Source organism: Lissotriton helveticus, chromosome 8, assembly GCF_964261635.1.
Source record: "Lissotriton helveticus chromosome 8, aLisHel1.1, whole genome shotgun sequence".
Taxonomy (NCBI): Eukaryota; Metazoa; Chordata; class Amphibia; order Caudata; family Salamandridae; genus Lissotriton; species Lissotriton helveticus.
In genome coordinates, this window is record NC_136069.1 from 1,452,290,321 (window position 1) to 1,452,317,757 (window position 27,437).

A 27,437-nucleotide genomic window follows, 5' to 3' on the forward strand; every position below is an offset into this window, starting at 1 on the left:
AACAACCCATTTTTAAAGTGCTAGTGCAAATTTACGGGAACAACCGATTGGTTCTCCACATTGGTCAAATAATAGACATAAACAACATGTTCAGTTTTTAACAATCAATCTATCACATTAGTTGTTACTAATGTAGAACAAAAATACATTAATGTATAACCACCATAATAACACACTAAAGTGCAGCAACAGAATGGAATATATATAATAACATAATTTCCAAGCGAACTACACAAAAAGTTATTAAATCACAATCAGTGCGTAAACAAGAGAGTATATGCGAGAAGGGAGAAAATACTGAATCACGGAAAAATAACACAGTGTTAAAATAATCCCGTTTTCCTCCACATAAAAATATATAAACTCTCTTATTGTGGTGGTCAAAACACAAATAATACCCAAGTGGGTTAATCGAACATTTCCTATTCAGTTTTTGAATTGTAGTACCAGACCTATGTGGAGTTCAGTTCAAAATTACTGACCAGATATCACATAATTTGTAATTAGCTCAACCGTAATAAAAAAATAAACTAAATTAGTGTAGTGAGCAGTGTTGACAAATGAAAAGGCTAAAAATTGTTACTTCCTCCCTAGATGGAAAATGGGAGTACAATTAAAGCGATAAATCAAAGATCAAGTTCATGTGGGGGAGATATTCAAACACAGGTTCATAGCAGTATTAATTCATGTACCCCCTAATTTAAAGAGATGGAAACCAAGCTGAAATCAATATATGCAAGTTGACAGAGATTTACAAGTGGGTGTAAAAATCCACACTAGTATTAAGGCCGCAAGGGGCCTTCGTGTCTAGTTCAAGGATGTATTGTGTCTCGAGAGCCCTCAAAATAGCTTCACGGTTACCACCTCTCCGTAACGGAGGAACCGAGTCAATGGCAAAGTATTTCAGTAAATGACTTTGTTGGTTATGGTGTTCCTTGAAATGCCGAGCCACGGGATAGGTGGGATCGTCAGTGTTGATGGCCCTAATGTGCTGGAGTATCCTCTTATGCACCTGCAGCTTCGTGCTGCCAACGTACCGCAGGGCACAGGGACACTCCAGCACATACACTGTGTACTCGGTCTTACATGTCAGTTGTTTCGTGATCAAACGTGGAACCTCAGAAAATGGAGTAAGGTACTTAGTCACACTGGTGCCATGTTTGCAGGCTTTGCAAACTGAGCATTTTTTAAACCCATTGATAGCTTTATACCAGGGGATTTTAGTAGCTACCTCAGGACTAGATTTAACCAACGCATCACCCAGTGAGTAAGATTGTCTACAGGAAATGTCAGGTCTTCCTGGCATAAGATGACCAATCACAGGATCCGAACTAATCAAATTCCAGTTTTTAGTGACAATTTTCCTGAGAGCCTGAAACTGGCGATTGAAAGTCAATACCAGTCTCACCGGTTGGTTGGCTTGATCTACTTCCAAATTGGGTGGTTTTCTGGGTTGCAATGTTTTTTCTCTTGTCATTACATTCACTTTGCTGATAGCTGATTCAATTAAATCAGGAGAGTAGCCTCTGGCTAAAAAACGGGCTTTGCTTTGTTGTTGTACCAACTTGCACTGATCTTCTGTGCTACAAATACGGCGAATGCGTAACATTTCCCCGTAAGGAATGCTACGGATTAAATGTGCCGGATGGTTGCTAGTAGCATGGAGCAATGTATTGCCCGAAGTTGGCTTTCGAAACAAGGTGGTATGTAATTTGTTGTCAGAAATTACAATTTTCACATCCAAAAAATCTATGCACGTTTGGCTCATGTTGTGGGTAAACTCTAGGTTATATGCATTGATGTTGAGTAGTGCAATAAAGTCAATTGCCTCCTGTTCGGTGCCCTGCCAAATTAAAAAAATATCGTCAATGTAACGATACCAATGGGGCACGTGTTCAGCCAGAATCGAAGAGTGCTCACCCATGAGGACCTGCCTCTCCCAGTAGCCCATATGCAGACAGGCATAACTGGGAGAGAAACAGGCCCCCATGGCAACACCTCTGATTTGCTGAAAAAATTGGTTGTTAAAGGAAAAGTAATTGTTGTTCAAACAGAATGAAATCATAGCAATTAACATTTTGTTGTGTTCCACAAATTGCACAGATCTATTACTCAGAAACCAATGTATCGCTCTTAATCCGTCTAGATGCATTATACTTGTGTATAGACATGATACATCAAGTGTGATCAGCCAATAATCAGGTTTCCAATCGATAGTCTCAAGCTTTCTTAGCAAATCACTAGAGTCTTGCACAAAAGAGGGTAAAGCAGAAACAAAGTCTTGCAAAAAATAATCAATGTACTTTGTGACATTTTCCAGGAGACCGTCCCTGGCAGAAATTATCGGTCTCCCCGGAGGATTATTGACGTCCTTATGTACTTTGGGGACTAAGTAGAATACCGGCAGTACTGGAAAATCATTCCTCAAAAATTTGAACTCATCCAAACTTAGAAGGCCGGTGCTCTTCCACCCAAACAACAAACCATGGAGATTACTGTGTGCCAATTTATTCTCTGAGAGTTCACATCTTTTATAACATGAAGCTTCGTTAAGTTGTTTATACGCTTCTTCCAAGTATAAAGTACGGGGCCAATGGACCACATTACCACCTTTGTCCGCTTGACGTACTATGATGGAATTATCAGTCTGGATTTTATTGACCAAATCGAAATACTTGGTATTATGGATCTTTGTATGCTGTTTCGATCGCAGAGTTGAGATATGTAAGCGCTTGATATCATTAATCGCCAAATCATGAAACACATCCAGGTTATCATGTAGGGAAGTTGGAGAAAAAGTATACTTGGGTTTAAATTTCGTAGGACATGGCGCATTGTACACCACAGCCACACCTTGTGTCTCAGACAACGCCCCTTCTGTACCTAGAGAAGTCAAATCTTTAAGTAAATTGGCATCCTTGGCAATAGAACCCAATGTAATCAGTGCTCCACCCACCGCAGTAGGTTTAGATGGTTGATGATGCGTCAAAAAATGTTTTTTCAACTTGAGTTTGCGGATGTATTTGTAGAGCTCAATTCTGGTTCTGGAATAACTAAAATTGTTCGCTGGACAATAGGTCAAACCCAAAGAAAGAATTTCAATATCAGAAGTGGTCAATACGATGGGGGTCAGATTGATGACTGCTGGCCCTTCCACCGTCTTTTGTTCATCCATTATTTCGACTTGGTCCAACGTTTCTTGGAGTAGAATTTCTTCTTTCTTGGTTGCACGCCTTCGTCCTGCTTTGCGGCGCTGTTGTCGCTTGTGGTTCCGCTTTTGTCTGGTTGTTGCTTTGCTGAACGTGGACGCAGTGTGGCCCGTCTGTCTTGCCTCAGGCAGTTGACCTCCTGCCCCAGGGAGAATTTTGTAAACCCCAACCTAGGGTCTCTTGGGGTGCCATCAGTGTCAGAGCCACTACCCAGAGCGGAACTCATATCAGAACCAGATGAATAAGCAGGCGGGGCTGAAGTACCAGCGATAGCCAATGAGTGGTTATATATATATATATATATCAGCTATATACCGCTTACTACCCCTATGTGGGGTGCAGAAACACTTGCCAACAAGAGTAGTTCCCTACATCATGTATGTGTGTGTATATATATTATTAAAAAAGCTTGGCTGCATAGTTAAGTATTATGTGGTAAAGGTAAATATCTATAATATATATTTACCGGCATGTTGAAGACTGCTTGTTAAAGGCTGCATAAAGCTGCAAGAATGAAGTTGGGAATTAAATAATATCTTCTAGCTGGAATCTGGCAGTCTATTGCTGTTCAGGGCACAGTTCCGTTGAAAACCCATTTGGGACTTTGGTGTCACAGTTCTTGTAATGAAGACAGATGTAGCAGTCCATCTGCATGAACGTCTCAGCCCACAGTGTCTACCAAACATTGGGGACCATATGTGTAATGACTTCTTGTTGCCAAGAGTGGTGGGTGCACAAATGAAGCCACACGTAAGGGACTCCAGGGCTTCACCACTTGCAACTAGGAACTAGACCTCCGACTTGGGGCCAACCAAAACTTCAGACTTTGGTTTTCTCTGGAACCATAACTGCTTCAATAATAGTTCAACTCGTTCTCCTTGGAAATCTTCTTTTGCCACTATCGTCACAGCAAAAAGAGGATTTGGGAATCCAAGCTTAGACCCAGTGAGTACACTAACCATCAGTTTCTGTTCCTAGGAATGTATTTTGTACACTGTTATGCTGAGTCTCTTCAATGTCCAGATGAAGTAAATGTTATTGTCTGAACTGGGCCATTATTTATCCAACTTTGGAGGCCAAGATGAAAAGTCTAGACCAATCCCACCCCCGATCCACGTTTCCTTATTTAATGGTTAAAATCTATCCAGAAGTTGTCTAGTTCAATACTTGTAACCTGATGTATTCTGGGAACTTACTTAGCTAGGTGTCAGCCTGTTGCACAGAAAAGGTTGATAAGAGAGTTTCACTAAACAGGAAAAGGCTATGCATCATAATAGGAAGGGTGTGGAATCTTTTTTCCACGCATCATTTAACTCCAGTTTTAAAGAGGGGCTCAAAATAACTGGTAAATGCAAGCTGTCTTGGCAACCATGGTCCACGGACAGCTTGCAGGGCAACCCCTATCTTGTGCATATGCTCCCATATTGATATGCTTAGTTCGTAACAGGTAGTACAGAACTCTCACTCAAGACACATGCATACTTTATATGTTATTATCAACAGGGACTAGCCATGTGTGACCATAGTAGGACTCTGAACTGTATTATCAGCAGGCACCTAGTAGGTGTTTTCATGACGCCCTCACCCACCAACCTAGTTGGTGGCATGCTTCATCATCGGGCCCACCCAGTGACACCTAATGTGTCCCGGGTGTGCTTCGACGCCTGATTACAGCGGAGCAGGTATTTTACTGAGAGTGCAGTGTGGTGAGTGATAAAGTGAAGGTTAAAACGGCTTCACAGTGGTCCAGGTACCCGAGGGTAAATTACATTTTAATAACTGGGCCTCCGTGAGCGTTTACAAACAAGGCAGGTGGATGTTGTGGTGGTAGAGTTAAGACCACCTACATCCGATGGTGGTCGACATGTTTCAGCCAGTGCCTTTCGTAATGCTGGCTTTCCTCAGGACCATAAATAGTGTAGGTGCAAGTTAAAGAACAAATAAGTGAGTGTTTTACAGACTATGGGGCCGATTAGGATGGAGGATTTTACGCCTCCTCCGGGCCGGCGGAAGCCACCTCCGGCCCGGAGGAGGCGGAAAATCCTCTGCGGAGTCACCAAAGACCCACCGCCGCATTACGATGGCTGGTGGGTCTTGGTTTCTGTCCGCCGCTTTTCCGCCGCGGTCGGATTACAACCGCGGCGGAAAAGCTCTCATTTGGCTGGCAGTGTCTATCAGACACCGCCAGCCAAATTAGGATGCATTTGTAAACATGCTTTTCCGCTGCGGTTTTTCCGCCGTGGAAAAGCATGTGTACTTTTGATTTTGGGGGCCCGTTGCGGGCCCCCATGGTGTAGGAGGGTGGGGGGTGCACATGGGGGGTACCTATGGTACCCCCCAGTATTTACATGCACAAAGCGGCAGGCACCGCGCGGTGCCTGCCGCTTTGTGCATGTAAATGTTAAACATGCACTTTTAACATTGCGGCGGGTGCTGCTTGAAGCAGCACCCGCCGCAATGTTAAATATCCAGGATGTGACCGCCAGGGTGGCGGTCACATCCTAATTTGCACGGAGGGACCGCCGCAGCCCATGCGGACGGTCCCTCCACCTCTGGGATGGCGGACGGACGCAAGTCCGTCCGCCATCCTAATCGGCCCCTATGTGTCGCACTCACTAAGGTGCTTTAAGTGTGCGAGGGGGATTCCCTCACCATGCATACCTGAATGAATAACACGTATAACAAAACAGGACATACAGAATAAAGAGTCAATTAGCATTTGTCTTTAGGTCACAAGAACCGTAATTGCCGGATTTTAAGTGCTTCGTGGAGGGGGGGAGGGGGAGAACTATAGCACGACAAAAGTGTAACAGTACTGGTGGTGCTGTTAGTGGTCTTAACGGGGGATATATTGGCGTGGTGAGGCTAGAGAGCGAGCATCACACACACTTAGTGACAGGAACGTAAGGAAAGTTGTCTCACGCTAGCGATTTGCTTCGTATGCTCCCTGGAGTGATTCGGCAAGGGGATTGACCCTGGAGGGGGACCACTGATAGTTAGACAACCTCTAAGGAGAGAAACGCTTCCCCGTTAGATGCGTGTGGTGATCATCATACTCACAGGAATGTCGGTCGATGCCTACGGGGTACCTGTTGTGCCACCATCAACCTCCGGAACACGAGTGAGGGTAGCGGCGGTGTTTATATGCTGTTTAGTAAGTGCCTGCACTTGGAGATGGGAGCAATGGTAGAGAGACTCCCGGTGCCGGGTAGAGCTTGATGCGCGCATGCGTCGTGAAGGGACGCGTCGTAGTAGATCTTAGCGCATGCTCAGTGTTATAAACACCGCCGCTACCCTTGTCCGATCATTTGGCATCTCTTTCGAACTATCGACGGACTTCTGCTCGTTTTCCATCTTTAAAATTGTCTGACACGCTATCCGACGTCTTGGAAACCACCCTGACCCCGTGGAGTTGATCTTTTGGGAGGCTGACACCTGCCCGGTGGTCGTTTCGATTGAGGACCGACACTCGCTCTACCTATTTAATAGTCGGGTAGCAAGTTTCCCTACAACTGTGAGCCTCTGACTGCTCTATAGACTGTACGTCTGAATTTACTAGACCTGGTTTTCGTTACTCATGCCATTCTTCATTAAAATGGGATATGAATTCAGATTATTCCTCTGAATTAGGATTGTACCCCCGCATGACCATTAATTTGGAGTATTAACCTGGTATCTATATATCCAGAACAAGAAATACATATATGGAATCAATGATTTATTTGCGCCCTGACGAAGGAGTCTAGGACAAAAATTCCTTTCCGAAACGCGCGTTGGCGCTTCTTTTGCTTTTCATATGTTGTTGTACTTTATATTGATATGAAATGTTATCTGGAGCTTTTTTCTATGTTTTTGTATTATATATTGATATGAATTGTTATCTATTGTTTACATTTTTAATATTGTCTGTTGTGAGTTGGTGATTGTGGCGAAACTGGTTGTTCGGATGAAATATATGAGTGGTTCTGACTGACCTGGTATGTCTGCCTGTGAATTTGGCTTTTTGGGGGTTTCTTCTTTGTGTATATAATATAAATATGTATATATAGAACAATTGTAGTGCTGTGTGGTCCCGAGTATGAGTTTATGTTGCTATTATGTTCTAAAGTATCAGAAAAATGTGTAAATAAAATTTGACTATTTTTTTAATAACTTCTGTTTGTGGGACAATGTTATTCTCCTTGTGAATGTAGGATGCACCACCGAGTTTAAAGTATTTCTTAGTGAGGGGCTTGTTTTTGCTGTTGTACGTTTTATTTGAAGGCCAACAGCTCTTTCTATGGTTTTAGATTATGGGATTTTGTAAGCTTGTGTGACCATTTGTTTGCGAAGTCATCCCTCCAAGGCTATAAGCCTTTAGATGGCACCTACTATTGTTATGCTTAGGGTAACATTTATCTCTGTATGCAAACATTATTATCCTCTTCAGTATTATGCACAATGTAGTTTAGTTAAATTATGTATGTATTTTATCACCTTGTAACGAAGTGATGTTTCTTTTGCCTCCATATAAAGTAATACATTTATTCATGAGAACAACTGTTTTTCTTCAAAAGTGCTTGTAGAAGAAACATCTCAAAACCCTGAATATGGCCAAGAAGCGTACCAAAAGCAGAGTTTCTCAAGCTAGTGACCCTACAGATATTTTGGGTGAGTTTTGTATTTTATTTTGTATAATCCTTTAAAACCTTTGGTGTCAGTATTTTGATCAAGCAACATCTTTAAAATGCTAAACTTGATTGCTTGGCTTTGTACGTCTTGCTTCATCTGTGTTCTTCATTGTGAACCACAAGACTTTACTTATTTTCTACTACAAACCTCGCTGCAGATATTGGATGGTTCTCTGCACATTATGAGGTATATCTCAAACTCTCAATGGCCTTCATTTCCATCAACAGTGAAATCGGCTTACTGTTCATCCGCACATATGAATCGCAGTAGAGAGTTTATTGAATTTGTTATATATTTTACTCAGGGAAGTCCCACTCCATCCAGTTTGAGACCTGCAAGACTCCCACCCAATGACAATACTTTCTGGTATGCCTAAAGGCTTTATCTTTCCATCCCTTATGTCCTCCTTCTTTGCTCTTGAACCTCTATATTGAGTTGCTGAAATTTTCAGGGACAGCGCAAGGCCTTTTTATACCACACTATGTAGCACTTCTTAGACGTAACTAATCCTCCTGATCTTTGGTTAAATAATGGAAGTCTGTTACTTCCTTTTTTTAGCTTGCTTTGCATTTCTTTTGTTAACAATACATACATATGCACACGCTACACATACAATCAGTTACATGGCAGTAGCAAACATTATGCATAGGCATGCATTACCGAATGCACTAAGAGTAGTACTGATATGGAGAAAGATAGCCAGCATACACCTTGTTGTTGCTTATATTTAGTAGCCAAACTCTAGGTCACAAAACATTTTTACATGGTCGCATCTGACTTAAAGAGAAGTTCTGTGTTGTTTGTGATCATGTCATCTTAATATCTCAAGTAGTCTTTGAATTTCCTAGAACACTCTTTGGGCTGAGCAAATACTTTATAGCATTCTACCATGTAATTGCTGTATGTCAAGTTCCTTATGCTGCATGGAATCACTTTAATGCAGTTTGCCTCTTTGCTAAAAGAAGTTGTAATATTGCTTAACTCTTCTGCAGTGAGTGTAAAAGGACCTAATTTATTAATGGCATACAAATGTTGTCCAGTGTCATATCGCTTACCAAGCGTTTAGAAGATTGTTTACTAATACATGGCAAAATATTTATAATTTGCCACTGCTTAAAAGAAGCAGTAGTGTTTTACAAGCTGGGCTTCCTGAGATACATGAATGGTTAATATGTAAACTAGTGTCATATAGCTGTGCATGGGACTCCTTAACTGTATAAATCCTAAAGTGGTTCAGGTCAACACATTTTTAGTTTAACAAAGGCCACATTTGCTAACGCTCTGGCCTGCGGCGTTTTTAAGCACATCAGAACATAATCTGGAATTGACAAGTGGTGTATACCGTACAAAGTGGAGTAGAAATGTGAGTACAACCTGATAACCCTTAAGTACAGATTGTCATGTACCGAGTTGTGGTCTGACTATTTCTACATGCTGTCAGGTAGACATGAGCCATTATCCGTTTCACAGAATGTGTCTGACCCCACCACCCCTGATAGAATGCCCACCACCACACCTCAAAGAATAATCTTGTCCAACAAGTTTCAGCACTTACCTTTCTAGAGAACAAATGTCCCGGCACAAACACACACCAAGTCCCAAAGTTCCCTATGGTGCATGTACTTTCGTTTTACTGGTGGCTCATCTGTGGAACTATATCTCTAGTCATGTTAATCTTTGAAACTCATCTCTACTTCGGGGGGAAAAAAGCTCAAAGCATAGTTATCCTTTAAGCTGACAATCAGCTATGTTGTGGCAGCTTCCTGAGTGATGCCAATCTGGGTATGGATGTGTGCTCTAGAATCAAAATAATATAACTTCCCTAATAATTTGTGTAAAGATGGAAGCCATAGTAGTAGTAGCTTTATTGTACTGTTAATTAAAACTCACAATATTAAAAACTTCCATCATTAAACTTCCATCATTAAAATGTCATTAAACCTTGTTTTACATTTATGTTATAAAACTAAGAGGAAAAAGGTATTGTACACTCTTAAAATCATAAAAGTCTCTATTACATTATCGGTATAGTCCTTTTCTAAGTTTGTAAAGTGAATGTGCCTCAGTATACCAAAGCGTAATTGTGACTTGGCAAGTGTCTTAGCGGACTGTTCCTTTATTAGATTGAAATGCTGTTGCTTGCTGTATTTCAGATAAACCATATGGCTAGCTCTTGAGTCTTCTGGCCACGGTATCGAAATAAATACTTTGTTAGTCTGCAATTTAGCTGGATCTCTTCAGGATTAAAGCACAGCATCACAGCCTGCCTGCAACTTGTTATGCCCTTTTGTTTCCATAATACTCGGAGTAAGGAGCGCCTTATGTCCATCAGGTTTGGACAGATGCAGATTATATGTATTAGGTCCTCTTTCCCTGATCTGCAAAGACGGCAAAGGTGTTAGTCTGCTCTCCTTTTCCAAGGTGCCAAGTGGGGTAGTATTGGGAGGATGCCGAAGCGTAGATTTTTAAAAAAAAATGTTGTCATCTGCGTTTTCAGGTATTCCTGTGGTTTAAGAGCTTTGTAATCTTTCAGCACTGTCCATGCATGAGCCCTCTTGTTTTGTTAATCCCAGGTACTCCAGTGATTCTAGTAAGTACTTTCTGGCGGGTGAGTTCTCTCGAATAGACAGTTTGGTCCAGAGGTGGGCGTTTAAAAATCCTTGCTCAGCGCCTCTAATTTTGTGCCCGCTTTTTATTTAGGCACCTCTTCTCTTTGTCTCTGGAGACCAAATTCGAGGTGGATTTGAGCAGGGGAGACGTAGTTTGGCAGATGGAAGATTGCCCTATATGCTCTGCTGATTGTTTTGTCTAGAGCCAGGGCGTCTTTCCCTTGCATGGGTTCACTGCCGTATGTGAGCATTGGCTGTAAACGTGCTCTGATGACCTGTAGGAGAGGATCCAGTGACCGGTCGGGGAGAGATTTCTTCAGGGGCTTCATTGAGATGTAGAATGTTATGCCCTCCCGACGGATGGCCTCTAGTTGGGGCTTAAACGAACCTCTGCTGTCAAAAAGAACACCTAGGTATTTGTAGGTGGCTACGTGGTCTAGCCTCTGTCCGTCCAGGAACCATGCTAGTTTCTTTGATTTATTGTAATTCACTGACATAACTTTTGATTTGTTTAAGTTCATCATTAATGCATAGTTTATTGAGAATTTGTTGGTGGTTTCCAGGAGATGTTGTAGTCCAATAGGGGTGTTGGGCTTGGCCTTTTCCCCCTAAATTTTTCGCTTTTGACCCCTTATCTGGATTGTCTCCCCCATGGGATTAAACCTGTATAGGCCATGAGTGGTGTGAGACCCCTTTTGAAAAATGTAATTACCTGACATAATGTGAGCACTTGTAAAATCCCCCATTTTAAAACTGCACCCCCATTTTAAAACTGCACCTGACTGAAATGTATTGCTTTTAAAATGGATGCCATGGCCATGGGTTTTGCCACTGGACTGACATAGGTCAGCGGTCTAGATAATATTACCCAGCTACCCCTAGCTTTTGGAGGGAAAGCCTGGCACCCAGGGTGCTCACCCCCTCCCCTAGAACCAGTTTAGGCTAGATGTGCCAACATTCTAGAAGGTCCTGGCACTGCCTGGGAGGAGGGTATAAATAGGGAGAAGTGTCACCAGAGAGTCAGTCAGCGCTGGGACAATGAAGGGAGGGGACCTGTTGTGAGGTGCTACCGCCACATGGGCCTGTGAGCTGGGCCCTGCACCCCTATAAACCCCCCCGCTGCTGTCCCCATGGGCCCCTGACAAGGGAGGGCCCCTACCCAGGACACTGACGCTGTGGGACCTTGAACTACGCCAGCGCTGAGGGAAAGAGGTGCCCCCATGAGGAGGAATGCTGTGGGCTTGAACCCCCCAGGAGGTGAGGAGTGTGCCCCTGGGGCTGGCTGTGGAACTATTCGCCCCCCTCCGTGAGGTGCGCCTGTCAGACGCTGTTTGGGGAGGTTTGTTCCCCCAGGAAGCTGTGGCCCCCTTTGGAAGTGCTGCTGCTGCATTGCCTTAAGCGTTGAACTGGGAAGTTGCGGCCCCTGTGGAAGCGCTGGACCGGGAGGAGCTGCCCGGGGAGGATTGTGCCCCCGAGGAACTGTGCCTCACTAATCTGCCTCAGTCAACCTGCCCCTGGACTGCTGAACAAGCAGTGCGCTGTGAATAGCGCCATAGTGCTGAGAAGATTGTGAGGAGAAATAGCGCTGTGGTCTGAGGAGTAGTGCGCTGTAAATAGCGCCATCTGCTGAGGAGAATCGCGCTGTGCAGGCGCTGAGGAAACTGTGAGGAGGAATAGCGCTGAGGAGCCTACCCTCGTTCCAGCGCACTGTCCGCTATATAATTAATTAATTAATTACAAGGGAGCCTACCCCTTATCGCCGCTGGGATTCACCGCCGCGGTCCGGCGTGTGTGGGACCCCCCCACTGCTGAGGGCCTCGTTGCGGCGGCCCCCGGTGCCAGGAGAGGGCCGCCGAAGTGGAGTGAGGGCCGCGCTGGGCCCTGAAGCCGCCGTCTACCTCGTCACGTGACGGGGGCCTGACCGCGTCATCGGCCCGCCCCCGCCACGCACTGATTGGCCTGCGCGGCCGTGACCCCTGAAGGCCGCGCAGGGATTGGTTATCGGCCGAGAAGGCCGGGAGAAGGGAAATCGAAGCCCCGGGTCCCCGTGAGGTAGGAGGGGGACCCGGGTGAAGCTCCGTTGCGGGGCCCCCGTGACGAAGAGGGAGCCCCGAGAGAAGCGACCGTCGCGGGAGGCCACCCCGCTGGTCTGTGCCCACGCGAGGGGCCGGTGGAGAAGGCGGGGCCGGGGCACGCTGTCGGTGCCGGCCCGCCAGAGCGAGGAGAGCGTCGCCAAGCCCTGGGTCCCCGTGAGGGAAGGAGACCCAGGTGAAGTGTTGGTGCGGGGCCCCCGTGCCGAGGAGGGAGCCCCGAATTGGAGCGACCGGAGCGGGAGGCCACCCCGCCGGTCTGCGGTCCTAAGTGAGGGGCCGGGGCACATTGTCGGTGCCAGCCCCGCCCCCTCCAACGAAGCCGTCTGCAGGAGCCTTATAACGTGGGAGGAAAGCCAGGCAGGCTTCCCCCACGGGTGCCCAGACACCGTGTTGGAGCCCCAGGCCCCTCTGAGAGAAGGAGGCCCGGGTGAGGAGAGAGTGGCCGTCCAGAGGCCGTTTTGGAACCCCTGGGCCCTGGGTGACGCCGCGGAAAGGGGGGCCTCGAGGCATATTGTCGGTGCCTGGTTCCCCCCTGCAGAGGAGACCCCAAAGGACGCCCCGCAGAACCTATTGAGCCTGGTGAGTGGGGCTTGGATTAATCTGTGTGGAGGTCGGGGCACAGGGTCGGTGCTCGCCCCAGGACTTGTGCTAGCCCCTGGAAACTGTACTGATCTTCATTGGCCCTATTGATCTCCTTTTTAAGCCTCTAGACTGGGCTGGGACATTACTGAGACCCCCCCCGGGATTGGTAGAGGGACAAGTTAACCCCTAGCTAGGTGTCAGGCCCTGCAGAGTGAAGGGCTGGGTAACTCCGCCTGGTTGTTAATGGCTTGTTGACCCCTGAGCCCTGCAATGGTTATTTGCCATGTTCATTTCTGATCAGGATGCTGGTTGCCTAGGGTAACGCAGCGTTTCATGTTACCTGTCCAGGTGTGATGCGCCACTGCGCCTAGTGTTTATGGTCTGCTGATTACCCTGCTAATGTGGTTATGCAAATGTTATGCCTACACTAAGGTTATGGAGGCCTAGGTATACTGTGGTTTTACACCTGATGGATGATTGTATGCTTTTGCGCCCTGTTAGTGCCGTGGTGCCCCTATGCTGGCCTGATGAGTTATTCCAGGCCCCTGTTGTGCCCCTGGTTAATGAGCCTGCCGTACTGATTTCTTACAGGTGCTCCTGACTAGTATGTGCTGTAATGCTCTGTTGTTGTTTTTCCCTAACAGGGGTGGGTTGGTGCTAATGTGCATGATGTATTTCTATGCTAACGTAGAATTTTGCAATTACAACCCCCTAAGGATGAGAGCCTGAGTTGGCCCCGCCAGATTGGCCCCAGGACTACTGTTATTTAATCACAATTGTTCTTTATTTCAGCATGGACTACTTCCTATGTAAATAATTCCCCCCTTTATTCACTTGGCTCTGGCGCCATTTGGCGTCCTGTGTGACACTACTGTTTTGCATTCTTTTGCCTTGCAGGTTGGAAACCCTACTAAAAGACGTATCTTTTTCCAACTCAAATTGGTGTCCTGCCTCTTTTGTGGTGTGCCTGGTGTGTTGACTGAGGGTACTGCGTGAGTGCTTCACATGTCCTCCAAGTTTGGCCTGCCCGCTTGATGCCATGCTACCCCCTTTGAGACTTGGGCAACCCCCATTTCCAACAGGGACGACTAATTAAGACCAGGTCATCTGCAAAGAGGAGATTTTATAGCGAGATGTCTCCCAGCCCCAGGGCATGCGATTTGGTTTTGTCCAATTCTCCAGGAAGATCTGCAAGGAATAGGTTAAACAGCATGGGGGCTAGAACGCATCCTTGTTTTAGACCTTTGGTGGTATTAATTTGCCTTAAAAGGTGCGTTCCAGATCAGAGTTTGATCTTAACCCAAGTGTTGGTATGTAGTAGTATGAGCTGTTTCTAAAGCGGCCCGGGAATCCCCCATTTTTCCAGCTTCTATCTGAGTTGGCTGTGGTCTACGTGGTCAAACGCAGTGCTGTAATCTATGAAGCATAGAAATAGAGAGCTCTTGGCTGTCTTTACCGCGTCCATCAGTAGAGTTAGCGCCATGATGTTAGTTATTGTGCCCTGACCTCTGCTGAATCCGGTTTGGTTTGCTGGGATGATGTGTTTTAAAGTTGCCCAGGATGTTAATTCCTCCAAAAAGAGTCCCGCGTAGTACTTTGCCTCTGTGTCTATTAGGGCAATGAGTCGATAGTTACTTGGGTTGTTCCTTTCACCCTGTTTGTAGATCGGACTAATTATTGATCCTCTCCAGGATATTGGACATATCGCTGTTTCCCTAATTTCCTGGAAGACTGGCGCCAGTGTATCGCTCCAGAAGTCCGTGTCTTGCTTGTACATTATTGGCGGGATTCCATTGGGGCCCGGAGCACCTTCTTGTTTCCCTTTTGATATTTGTGGCTTGATCCTAACCACTGTTGCTACGTATTTTTTTTCCTTCCTGTGTGAGGTTAGTTTGGAGCTTGTTACTTCCTCCTCCAGATTTGTAATCTTGCGCGGGGGCTCGGTCTTGATGGGGTCATCATATACTTCACGTTTATGTATTCCTGTTTTATTAGTGCTTGGATGCATCTTGATTGTCCGAGTTTATCCTCTGGGTGGGTCCCCCTCTGGGTTTTTATCATTGAAGTGGTTTGATAAATAGTGTGCCCAGTCAGATTCAGATATATGTGAGTTCATTCCGTTGTGGCCTGGCCGTTGGAGGCTATGGATTGTTTTCCAGAATCTAGCGCTGTTTTTCTGTTTCGACTCGTACACAATTTTCGGCCAGAGATCGTCTTTCATTTGCCTTTTCCTTTCCCAGATCATCTTCTTTTGATGAGCCTTTAGAGTTCGCAACTCTTTTTGCAGGACTTCATTGTTCGATTGTTTACGGAGCTGTCTTAGGATCTGGTTTATTTTCCATTTTAGGTGTTTTATCTCTGGTGTAATTATCTTACCGAATATGTTACATGATGTGTTTGGTTTGCAGGTTTTTTGCTCTGTGGCATAGGTTGTTCCAAGTTCCATTACGAATTCTTCCCAAGTCTCCAATGGATTCTTTGTTAAACTTGTTATCTGGTGGAAGATTGTTTTTGCGTTGAGTGCTAACTCTTCTGCTTTGTTGGTCTTACACCTTATCCTTCTAAAGTTGGAGGTATACTTTGTCCCAATGCTTTTCCTTGCTTCCATGTTGTTCCCACTAGTGGGACCTAGTATCACTTCTAGTGGCAGGTGGTCACTATGGCCGTTTTCTCCAAACTTGAATGAGCTTATTATTTCAAACAATGGTAGTGTTGCAAGGGTGAAATCGAGGTGAGAAGAAGTGGTTGAGGAAAAATATGTTAGTGCTGGCGGTGTGTCCTCTTTGAATCAACCATTTAGTACTCTCAGGTTTAACTGCTCCAGATCTTTCAGTAGTTGGGTTGAGCATCTTGTTTGCTTGTTTGGAGAGGCTTGGGATTGATTTGGTATTCCCCACGCAATGTTCAGTTCCTGTATTATTTCTTCTTCTGATTTCTTTCCAAAAAGGTGAAGATTGAAGTCGCCTGCCAGAAGTAAGTTCTCCATTTCCTTTTCTTCCATGAGTCTTATCAATTTGCTTACAAGTTCTCTTGCCCCTTTTAGTCTGTGCTTGTGATGTATATATGTGTTTATTATGTATAGTGGTTGAGCCTCCTGTTTGTTTTCAATTGTTATTACTATTGCCTGTATGGCACTAGGGGGAGTGATTTTTACTTTGATTCGTTCCATTGTTCCTATTGTTAGTATTGAGGCGAGTGACGCCAAGCCTCCTGAGCTGCGACCATAGGGAGAACCTCTAATTGCTGGGTGGATTTGAGTTGTATATCTTTGCAGGGGTATCTCTTTCTCTTCCCAGGTTTCTTGGAGTAAGATCAGATCGAACGATTTTGAGTAGTTAGATGTTTCTATGTCTTGCAGTTTGCTTGACAGACCCATTAGTGTTCCAAACACATATTCTAATATTAGAGGTGTCGGGTTTCGTGAGAGTCTGGCCTGATGCCCTTTGTCACTTTGTATCTTCTGTGATTATTGCCCGCCGGATATTTGCCCAGGTTGAATCAGGTTGCTGAGTTGTGTAATGTTTTAGGTGTGATAGATTACAGTCAGGTCCTGGGGAATAACTACGTGCTCCTTTTAAAATCGATTTAACTATTTGTAGACTTTCTTTTTTTCTTTCTTCTAGGAGCGGGGTGGTGTAGGCTGGTCTTTTTCCTGCTTCTAGCTTTATTCCCCATTAAGAGAATCTGAGCGTTTCTCCCAGGATTTGATCTGCTTATTCGTTTGTTTTCCAAATTGACTTTGTCATTTCGTGTCCATGTTGATCTGGGCAAGAGTGAAATTAAATTGCGAGCAGGTCTGTTGTGTAAAGATGGAAGCGCTTTAGTGGGAGATGCTACACATGCATTGCTACCTCTTTTGAAATATGTATCTTCAACTTCTCAAGCTCCGAAACACTTCCTGTTATTCTGCAAAGGATTCCCACCTCTGTACCTCCATGTACAGAGAATGATCTGAATAGCATGCACCCTCGGATTAGCCGTTCAAATAAGCTATCCCCTATTGTAAAGTGATTTAAAATACATGTGAAGAGGTGGAGCATTATGTGAAACTAAAAAAAGTTGTTTGAATCTTACAAATTTATTATCTTAATCTTTTGAGAGTAATATAAAACAGAGCGCTCTTTGATTCCATCAGGCTGAAGGTTTGACCTCTTTCCTTTATTTCCACTCTGGTGCATTCTAACCCTTTGTCATATCTGTAATATGTATATACATTTTCGTTTCAGAACAAACATGTACCCATCTTCGGAAGGGCCTGGAACAAGGAAATCTTAAGAAGTCATTACCAGAGGCACCATTGAACACTTGCCAGGACTGCCAAACAGACAATAAAGCAAAGGAGAAGAACATGGAGGAGGAAACTGTGGAAGCTCCCTCTATCTGGCTTTGTCTAAAATGTGGCCACCGGGTATGCAATGTTCAATTTTTAAAATAATTTATTATACATATAGAGCATAGAATACTGAATTAAAAACATGACAATTTTGTCTGAAATGGCAACTAAAGGCTTGCTCTAACTTAATGTTAAAATGCCTATACAGACAGTTGTTTGTCTTATTAAAAAGCTATTCTAAGTTTATTCATGGCACATACATTTGCCCTTCCAATTGAAGATGTCTAAAACGAAATGCATTATTTAGCTTTTGTTTGCTACTCACACCCAAAACCCTTAGAAATATCTCATACATGTGCAAATTATCATTAGGAACTGCGTCCCCTAATTTGTTACTTCAAATTTCGGTTCTTTTTTCGTATAAATCAGACATCAAGATAAGGAATGTGTCACAATTTATGCCATAAGAAGTGAGAAGAATAGGTAGGATAATTTACTTGGTTTCCTTGATGCGAATGTAATCTAATTTTGAAGATGTATTTTTTTCTCAAGGTCCCTCTACATCTCTTGTAGTTTGTAAAAGAAGAATATTCAGTTTTTACAGTAGTGTCTTTCTGCTCAAACATGTCTATGGCACATGCTTGTTTGCCAGTCTCTTGAAACTTTCCAATGAGCTTTTCCTTCCTCATCCCAAGAGCTATCACAGGTTTGAGTTGCAGGATAGAAACAGAAGTATATTAGATATAAGTTCAGTAACATTATCACATTGGAGATACAGGTTTGTGTGTTGCAGGGATTCTGCTCATGCACAGAACTATGCGCAGGAAACCAGGACCTCGGTGTATTGTGGTGTACCAAAAACCCACCTCAGTGCCCAGAACCCCGATCCGACTAGCATTAGTGTCTCATTCGTTCTCTGTGCTACAGCGAAGCTACCAGTGATTAGAGAACCTAGAACATGTGACTTAGGAAACCTCTCAGGAATAGTGGGAATCTGGAACACGCTTTAGTTCTAGCTCTCATACCAGTCCACAACGTGAGTAATCAGAGATCCGGTAAAGTTTAAAATGTTTATTTTAACTAACGTGCTCTAAGATGCAGTACTTTCACCAATACTAACAAACAGATGCATAAGAATAATACGATCAGCATTGTTACAATTCCATAAAACACAAAAGGGGAGTTCATAATATAAATGACAGTGGAAACTGGATTATAGTGCAGTTACCACCCTCCCCGTGCTCCGAGTTAGTTTTAATTAATAATAGAAGAAGACCTCTGGGCTTTGATGGGGGACCCCATACCTCCAAGATCAGATGGAATGAATCACATCCCACAACAAGAACAGCTCCTCGATGTTAGAAAGGTTGTCTCCAAGTGCCTCCTCATGCATGCAATGCAATATAAAAAGCACCCGAGTTTGAGCAGCTGCGTTTTCTGTTATGTCTATTGTGCGTGGGACTGATCAACATGAATTAACAGCATACATTGTTATTAGACCTTGGACGCGCTGTGCAGACTGAGGGCACAGATCACGCCTAGATTTGTGAATAACAGACAGTTCTCATGTGAAAGAGCACAAGCAGGTTATTTACGAGAGCCATATAGTGTCAAGTGCAAAAGCAGCAAAATGGCGTTTAAGCATATACCTAACTTATGATGACATAGCAATGTCTGCAGTTCATCCCGTATCCTCACTACATGTGTTCACTTGAGTATAAACAATGAGGAAACTTCTTTTTCAAATATAGTGAGATTGGAGTAACAGCTACAACATAAAACGTGGGAATGGAGCTCATCTCTGTATTGTTCTATTTTACACGTGTTTCTAGAATCCATCTTGATTAGATAAGAGATCAGCATTACTAGTTGAGGGACTTTGTGTGACGTGCAGTTGAGAAATAGGGGTGTGAAAAAGGATTTATGCCTACTATTAACAGCATAACTGAATTTGATAATGGATTCATTTACACACTTAACAGAGTAATTGATTTTAAGAGTATTTGTCAGAAAAATGTATATTCAAACTATGTACCAATGTGTAGGATGCTGGCTTTTTATTTATTGTGCCAAAATGAGGTACACTATGTAGAAACTCCAGACGACCCTTATTGGTTTACAGGGCTTAAAATTAATAATCCCAAATGCTCTCTTTTGTGGTAGTCTGGGCGAGCAGTTTAGGCTTACAGGGTTGTGATATCTACTTGTCCATGGGGCAGGTTGCTTCATAAATCTACTTGTCCTGTACCAAAATCCACTTGCCCCTTTGGTGCTATGTAGTGCAGTGACAAATTATGGCAGCAATCTCATTATATACGAGTTCTAATATAGCCTCTCTGATTATTCCATGGCTCATACCATAGTAGTGTTTGAATACCTGCAATCCCCTTATGGTGTCACGTTTCCACCGATCTACGTACTGAGGCTGAAGGTAGTGCTAAGCAATAGTTCCAGGGTTAGAATGCCCCTTTGAATCTGTGCAAACCTACCAACTTGCATGTTGTAAGGGTTTTCAACAACTCTTCTCTATCTAATCTTTTCCCATACGGATAAATGTTGGAAATTTACTCCTGACAATTGCAGACGTAAACCTTCTTCCAGAGTTGGGGAAAAAAGTGGTTGGAGGGAAAGTGAACTTGCAAACACTCAGATTTGCCAATGAGCAAATCGACACATGCATATTTGCTCATGCTAAAATGCAGTTCACAAATTTTTCTAGGAGTACTATTTCTTATCCCACTTCTGTAAATTCATGGTAATTCACAATGCTGTATAGGTGCACTTAAAGCAAGGACATATACTATGGGTGCACTTTTGAGACTTTATTTAATAATTGGGCCCCTAATTTGGTCTGGCGTTGACCATGACTTTTTGCGTTTATTAAAATCCTGTGTGTCTCTCTCTCTTGTCTCTCTTGTCTCTCTGTCTCTCTCAGCTAAGCTTCACTTAAATGACAGCATTCTGCTGTTTCTCAAGGAGCATATCGGCACGCAAAGTAGTTTTATTCAGTGACAGTATAGTTACTGTCACTGAATAGAACTACTTTGCGTGCCGATATGCTCGATATGTGGCAGTGCGTGCTTTTTGAGACCAAAAATAATTTTTGCTTTTGCCAATGTTTGTTACAATGGTGAGGGCCTGGAAGCTCTCCCGCCAATGTGGATTTACAAAAACCTGGGCAAAACAATTCACACATTGACAAAACTAAAAGACTGACCACCAATGTCAGACCTACTGGCTTTGCCAACGCTGGTTTATTTTTGTTTCTCATAATCTTATTGAAACTGGTTACACTGATTTTCCATTATTGAATATTTTTGGGAAATACTACCATGCATCAACACACGTTACTAAATGATGCTGCAAAGAAAAGGTACCTGAAATGTTACAGTAGTTAAGTGAAATGTTTTTTTCCTGCTTTCATTTTTGTATGAACATTTTATTTTGAAAGCAAAGAATCATCAATCTAGCTTTCAAGCTTCTCACCGGCTGGTGGTATTTTCTTGCGGCGCTCTCTTGGAATCCAGCGCTACTGCTCGCGACACCCGCTCCGCGGGTGCCGCTCGTGGGACCCACAACCTTGCCTGCCTGACCCCTGAGGACACAGGGAGACCTTTGCCTGCCTGCACTACCGAGGGTCAAGAGGCGGGACTGCGAGGACCAGACTGCCCAGCGCCGCTGATCGGCCGCAGCTGGTCCTCTTCCCGCCCCCTCCTCTTTAAAAACTGTGTGCTATCTGTGGGCAGTGGGAGCCTCTCACCGGCTGGTGGTATTTTCTTGCGGCGCTCTCTCTTGGAATCCAGCGCTACTGCTCGCGACACCCGCTCCGCGGGTGCCGCTCGTGGGACCCACAACCTTGCCTGCCTGACCCCTGAGGACACGGGGAGACCTTTGCCTGCCTGCACTACCGAGGGTCAAGCGGCGGGACTGCGAGGACCAGACTGCCCAGCGCCGCTGATCGGCCGCAGCTGGTCCTCTTCCCACCCCCTCCTCTTTAAAAACTGTGTGCTATCTGTGGGCAGTGGGAGCCTCTCACCGGCTGGTGGTATTTTCTTGCGGCGCTCTCTCTTGGAATCCAGCGCTACTGCTCGCGACACCCGCTCCGCGGGTGCCGCTTGTGGGACCCACAACCTTGCCTGCCTGACCCCTGAGGACACGGGGAGACCTTTGCCTGCCTGCACTACCGAGGGTCAAGAGGCGGGACTGCGAGGACCAGACTGCCCAGCGCCGCTGATCGGCCGCAGCTGGTCCTCTTCCCGCCCTCTTTTGCAACACCCCGCATATTAAGGACTACCAGTGACGCGCACGCGGGACGCGCGCGGGACGCGGCCCGGGCTAAGCCCGGCCAAAGGGCGGGCCCTCTGAGGCCTGTAGAGTCTGGTCTGGGCCATAATTCCTGGTTATTATTTTGATTGCTTATTAACTGTTGTAACTTTGGCCCTAGTAAGTGTGATTATTCCTATTTCTTACATTGCTGTCTTTTGGGTACAGGGATGTGCACTCGGGAAACCCGAAGTAAGGCTGCTGCTAGCGCCGCTAAACTGACGGGCACCCTGGATAATTTTATTGTGCGCACTAACACTTTAATTGATGAGGGAATTGCCCTCATGGAGCGAAGAGTGTCTAGGGACCTTGAAGCCGCTAGGAGATCATCTTTAGGCCCTTTAGCCCATGTACCCTCACCAAATAGTTCCCAATGTACTCGCCTCCTAGACCCTTCACAATCTATTTCTGAAAACCCATTGGTATCTACCAGCCACATTGCATTTGAGGATCATACCCCCTTACTAACTCCCCAAGTTGCCCCTTTGACCTCCCTAGTAGTACCCCCAAACATCACAAACGAACATGATGGACTATTAGCACTTAGAGGCCTTAGGGAAGGTGCTATACCCAAATCTTCTCATTTTTCCAAACAGGATAACACTGTCTTAATACCCACATCGGATGAGGGGGGAACCCTTAGAGATCCAAGCGGTTTGCCTGGTGGGTTGGAGGTAGAAAATGATATTGTGGGCACTGTAACTACTAGCGAAGACAAAGTTGAGGAGCGTCGTGTTTCTCACCCCCTACCCTTGGGTATCCCCGATGACACAGCCTCAACCCAAAGTTTGGAAAACTTTCTTGAGGATTGCTCTCAGGTGGAGCACCCTGATGGGGAGGAAGACGAGAAAGGTATTTTTATGAGCTCTATAGCCGCACTGATTGCTTCCCTTCTGGCCCCTTTGGAAACTAGGCTAAAGGGCATTGAAGATAACCTGAAAGCCTTAAATCTAGAATTAAAAGGTAAACCGAAACCATTTCCTATAAAGACCATTGGAGGGCAAGCTTTAGTTGGTGATACACCTTCCTTGTCCATCTCACAAGCTGTAGGGCATGCCCCGGCCCCAAATGTGCGTTCTGCTAAAACCCTCCCTACCGAGACTATTAACAATAGCTGCAACATTCTGCCCTCCAAGACAAACAGCCTGCCTTCGAAAGTGAATGTTACCTCCACTGTTGCCCCTAAATCTTCCAATATAATTGATCCCAAACCTCCCTCAGCCCCTCCTGTAGGTATTAAATCACGTCGGAACATTAATTTACCTCCTGACGCTCACCCCTATGTAATTGTACTAACAGGAGTTTCAGAGCTCCCACCCTCCTCATCTGAACCATTTTGGGCTCTTAAAAATAAAGTATGCTACTGGCTTGACCGAAATTACCCATTACCGCCAAACACTCGCAGTAACATGCTTATGTTAGAAAGAGCACCTTGGGTGGGCCAGAAGACCAAAAATATTCAGGGTGATTGTATAGTTGTGACATTTGAGGACCCGTGCACAGTGGAGTTCATCTGTGCCGGACCCCCATGTGACACTAGTTCTCCCATTCAGGTTAAATCACTTTCCCATTTTTATATGCTTCAAGATCAACGTAGCAATAGATGGAGTTGGTTAAGAGCTCCAAACAATTCAAGAAGGGGATTGAGAGAAGAATCTTTCCGTGATTATAAAGCTAACTTCTGGGATGGGGGGGAAGATAGAGGATGGAGTACTGTGCGAAGGAGAGCAGGCAGATACCCTCAGGGGGCTAGCCAGTTTCAGGGAGATTGGTCTGGTCAGCAACATTTCCCTCCCCCTCTTCCTTGTTTCAATCACTTCAGTAGCCTAGAGGCAGTAGATTGACTTCCAACCCACATTCCTGGTCATAAGGTCCCATTAGAGAATGTTGGGTTATCACAGACAACCCACATAGGTGGAGAAAATAGAGAGGACTCTGTGAATGACATGCCCATTAGATCGACTGAATCTGAGTGCATCCCCCCGTCCTCAACTCCTATAACAGTCACTGTCTCTCGTTCCATCCATATTATCTCTTGGAATATAGCGGGACTAAGGAAAAACCTTGAAATCCCAGAATGGAATGATTTTGTTGATAAGTTCCACATTTGTATGTTTCAGGAAACATGGTGTACGACCCCTCAATATAAAAATGGGTACTCCTCTTACTTTGTCCCAGCGGTTTCTTTAGGAAAAGGGCGCCCCTCTGGCGGCCTGCTTATTTGGGTGAAGGTGATCTTGAATTATTCTGTTACTATACATAATATATCATCAAGTGATATTCTGCATATTTCCCTGAAAAGTCCTAATGGGAGTTGTGTACACCTGTTTTGTGTATATGCTAGAGGGACACCGGGTGGTTCTATCTCTCCAACGATTGAGCTTTTAGATGTTGAATTGACTGAGCTTCCACCTAGGTCTAAAATCTTGCTGGGGGGAGATTTTAACTGTACATTTGAACCTTTGGATGATGAGGATGTTATGGGTTCAAATTCTGAAGACGTGAGACAGGCCATTCCACTGTTAACGTTGGCGCCTATTAAAAAGTGGACTGCAAGAGCATTACAGCTGAATGCATTAGCCCTGGACCATAACTTACGGGCATTAAATGGTCGGACTACTTCTGATCGTGAAGGAGCTATGACCTTTAATAGGATAAGTAGCCCATCACGTATTGATTATATCTTTTTAGATGTACTTTCCTGGGCTAGTCTAAAAGACATGGAAGTCATACAGTCCTCTGACAGTGACCATAATCCACTCTGTATGGAAATCGGCTGGGGCAATGGGATTAACAACAAAGGTGGCCCTGAGATGATTACAAAGGATGTTCATCCATCCAATTGTAATCGGAAACTGAGGTGGGACGTGGTTAAACTTGAAGAGGGGAAAATTGATAAAATCAGGGAACTGGTCCAAACGGAAACTTCCAACCTTGCAGAGGTGGTAAGAGGTGAGATCCCTCTTATGGGCCAAAAACTATTGGATCAATACCAAACCTTCACTGATAAAATAGGAGCAAACTTTGTTAAAACATCCCAAAGGAAACCCGCAGTGACCAATGGACTGCCTAAAGAGAATCCGTGGTTTACTGCAGAGTGCAAAGCCAAGAGAAAAGCCATTGGAACAGCAATAAAATTAAAGGATCCACTGTTAGTAAAACTAGCTAGGAAAGACTACCGTGGCTCCATTGCTTTGGCAAAAAAAAATTGGGAGGAAGAGCATTGGCAAAAGCTCAAAACTGCTGCTAGCGGTAAAAATTCCATTATATTTTGGAAACTGATTAACAAGCTAGACAGGAGGGCTGGTAGCCCAATTTTAAACCATATCACCGACCAGCAATGGTATGCCCATTTTTTAAAATTATATTGTAATGTTGCTGATCAAACACCCATCCCTCCTTTGTTGGAGATTAGTAAAATTGCTTCTGGTCCGGAAATGATGGCTAATGGAATAACATTTTCCGAGTTAGAAGTTAAAGCTGTGATTCTAAAAATACTTCCAGGAAAAGCGGCCGGTCCAGATGGCTTGCCGGGAGATCTTTTATTACATGACCCCCCAATCTGGGCTAACTATATAGCTACTTTATTGGCTCTTATTCAGTTAGGCCACCCAGTCCCTGTATCATGGAAAGGTGCGGAGGTGATTACAATCTTCAAAAAAGGAGATAGAGATGACCCTGCCAACTACAGACCAATTAGTCTGATTGACACCATCCAAAAGGTAGTTGGTAGGGTCATCATAAACCGAGTAGAGACCTGGTTAATGGACAACGACATCCTTACGCATTTTCAGGCTGGTTTCAGGCGGAATGTTGGTGCTATGGACCAAGTTTTCCGGTTCTGTGCCGTATATTGGAAGTCAGTATCGATTACCAAGGGTTGCTTGTATCTGGCTTTCATCGATTTAAAAACGGCATTCGATGTTATTCCCCGTGCCAAGCTATGGGAAATTCTACAAGATATGGGGTTCCCATGCCCACTTCTCCAACTAGTTATTAAAATGCATGAGAACACCTATGCAAGAATACGCTGGGGAAGGCAGGGCCAACTGACAGAGAGGGTACCAGTCAGCAGGGGGGGTACGGCAGGGATGCGTGATGGCGCCAACACTATTCTCCCTCTTCATAAATGGGGTGGTGGACCATTTGAGGGAGCTTCCGGCAGATGCCCCCGTTCTTGCCGGGGAGAAAACCCCGACACTTCTCTTTGCTGACGATACCCTCTTGATGTCCAAAACCCCCAAAGGTCTACAAACGCTCCTTGACCGTTTCTCTCTATTTTGTGATGACCGTGGGTTAACTGTTAACACCTTGAAGACTAAACTAATGGTCTTAACCCCAAACAGTAAGATGAGAAAGGTACATGTTACCCTGCGTGGTTCACCCCTGGAGGTTGTGAGTGAATTTGACTACCTCGGGGTGAGACTGTCTAACCGTATGACTTGGGACTCCCATATTTCTAAGATGGTACTGAATTTAAAAAGGGTGTCCGGTGTAATAACAAAAAACCAGCGACTCTCCATAAGCAGACCGGTAGCCCCTGCCTTAATAGTCTATGAGGGGAAGGCTCTATCTTCGGCAGTTTATGGCGCAGAATTATGGGGGGCAGAAAACACTAGGCCACTGGTAATTGCTGAAAATAAGTTTATTAGAGACTTAGTTTCACTTCCGATTTCTTCCCCCTTGTTACCCCTATTTTTTGATATGGGCAAAAAATCAATTGCGGACAAAGTTCGGCTTCGGCCTTTGTTATTTTGGGTTCGCCTTAGAAGAACCGAGGAACTAAGGGGGTATGCTCGAGTGTTGGATGAGCTAATAACTCTGAATGTTTCCAATCAAATAAAATGGCTTAACAACCTCAAGAAACTAGTAGTGTCATCAGGTCTCGGGGAGTCTTGGGCGTCACAAGATCCACCCCCAAAAGAAAGTGTAAAGAAATTGTATTGGGATTGGGTTGAGTCTAAAATTAATAACAGTTCAAATTTGGGAACCCTAACAACGAACTTTCTTGCTCACAAACCACACATGAAGTTGGAACCATTCTTAGATTTTATCCAAATAGCCAGCCATAGAACTCTATTTTTGAAATTAAGATACAGCACCTTGCCTCTTAATGGTTTTGTGGGAAAATGGAATTCTAAGGGGGGAATTGAATTAAAATGTCCAGGGTGTCATTGTCCTGAGGAAACCCTTCCCCATTTTCTATTTGCCTGCCCAACATATAAAGTTGTTAGAGCTAAATGGCTGAAACCTGTATGTAGGGAGTTGGGTGTAAAAGATTGTATGTCAGCCCTACGTATTATCACAACCAACACGGTTTCTATGTACATTGTTTGTGGGGTGGCCAAATATTTGGGGGTGCCTGGCTATTACGCTCCAGACTGTTGAACAATGTGTAAATCTCGGGAAAGGGGAAGTTAATTTTATAAAAAATTTCTGTTTTATTTTGTTTTTATGAGATGCAATTGTAGTACTATGGATTACTTGTTTTATATGTTTGTACGTTTGTACTTTTATGATGTATTTCCATCGAATAAAGTATTACAAAGCAAAGCAAATATTTTCATCAAATCGGAGAGCATTCTGGGAGCATTATACATCGCCTCATGTTGCTAAA

General features: G+C 44.5%; 1 protein-coding gene across 2 annotated transcripts in view; it reads left to right on the top strand.

Moving 5' to 3' along the window:
• USP16 (ubiquitin specific peptidase 16) overlaps positions 1-27,437 on the top strand; it is a 385,832-nt gene that overhangs the window by 33,033 nt on the left and 325,362 nt on the right. For both annotated transcript variants that reach the window (XM_078658388.1, XM_078658387.1), the window contains exons 2-3: positions 7,766-7,859; positions 17,391-17,572. In XM_078658388.1, the coding sequence (XP_078514514.1) occupies positions 7,799-7,859; positions 17,391-17,572 (243 nt within the window). In that variant the 5' untranslated portion in view covers positions 7,766-7,798. The remainder of the gene's footprint in view (positions 1-7,765; positions 7,860-17,390; positions 17,573-27,437) is intronic.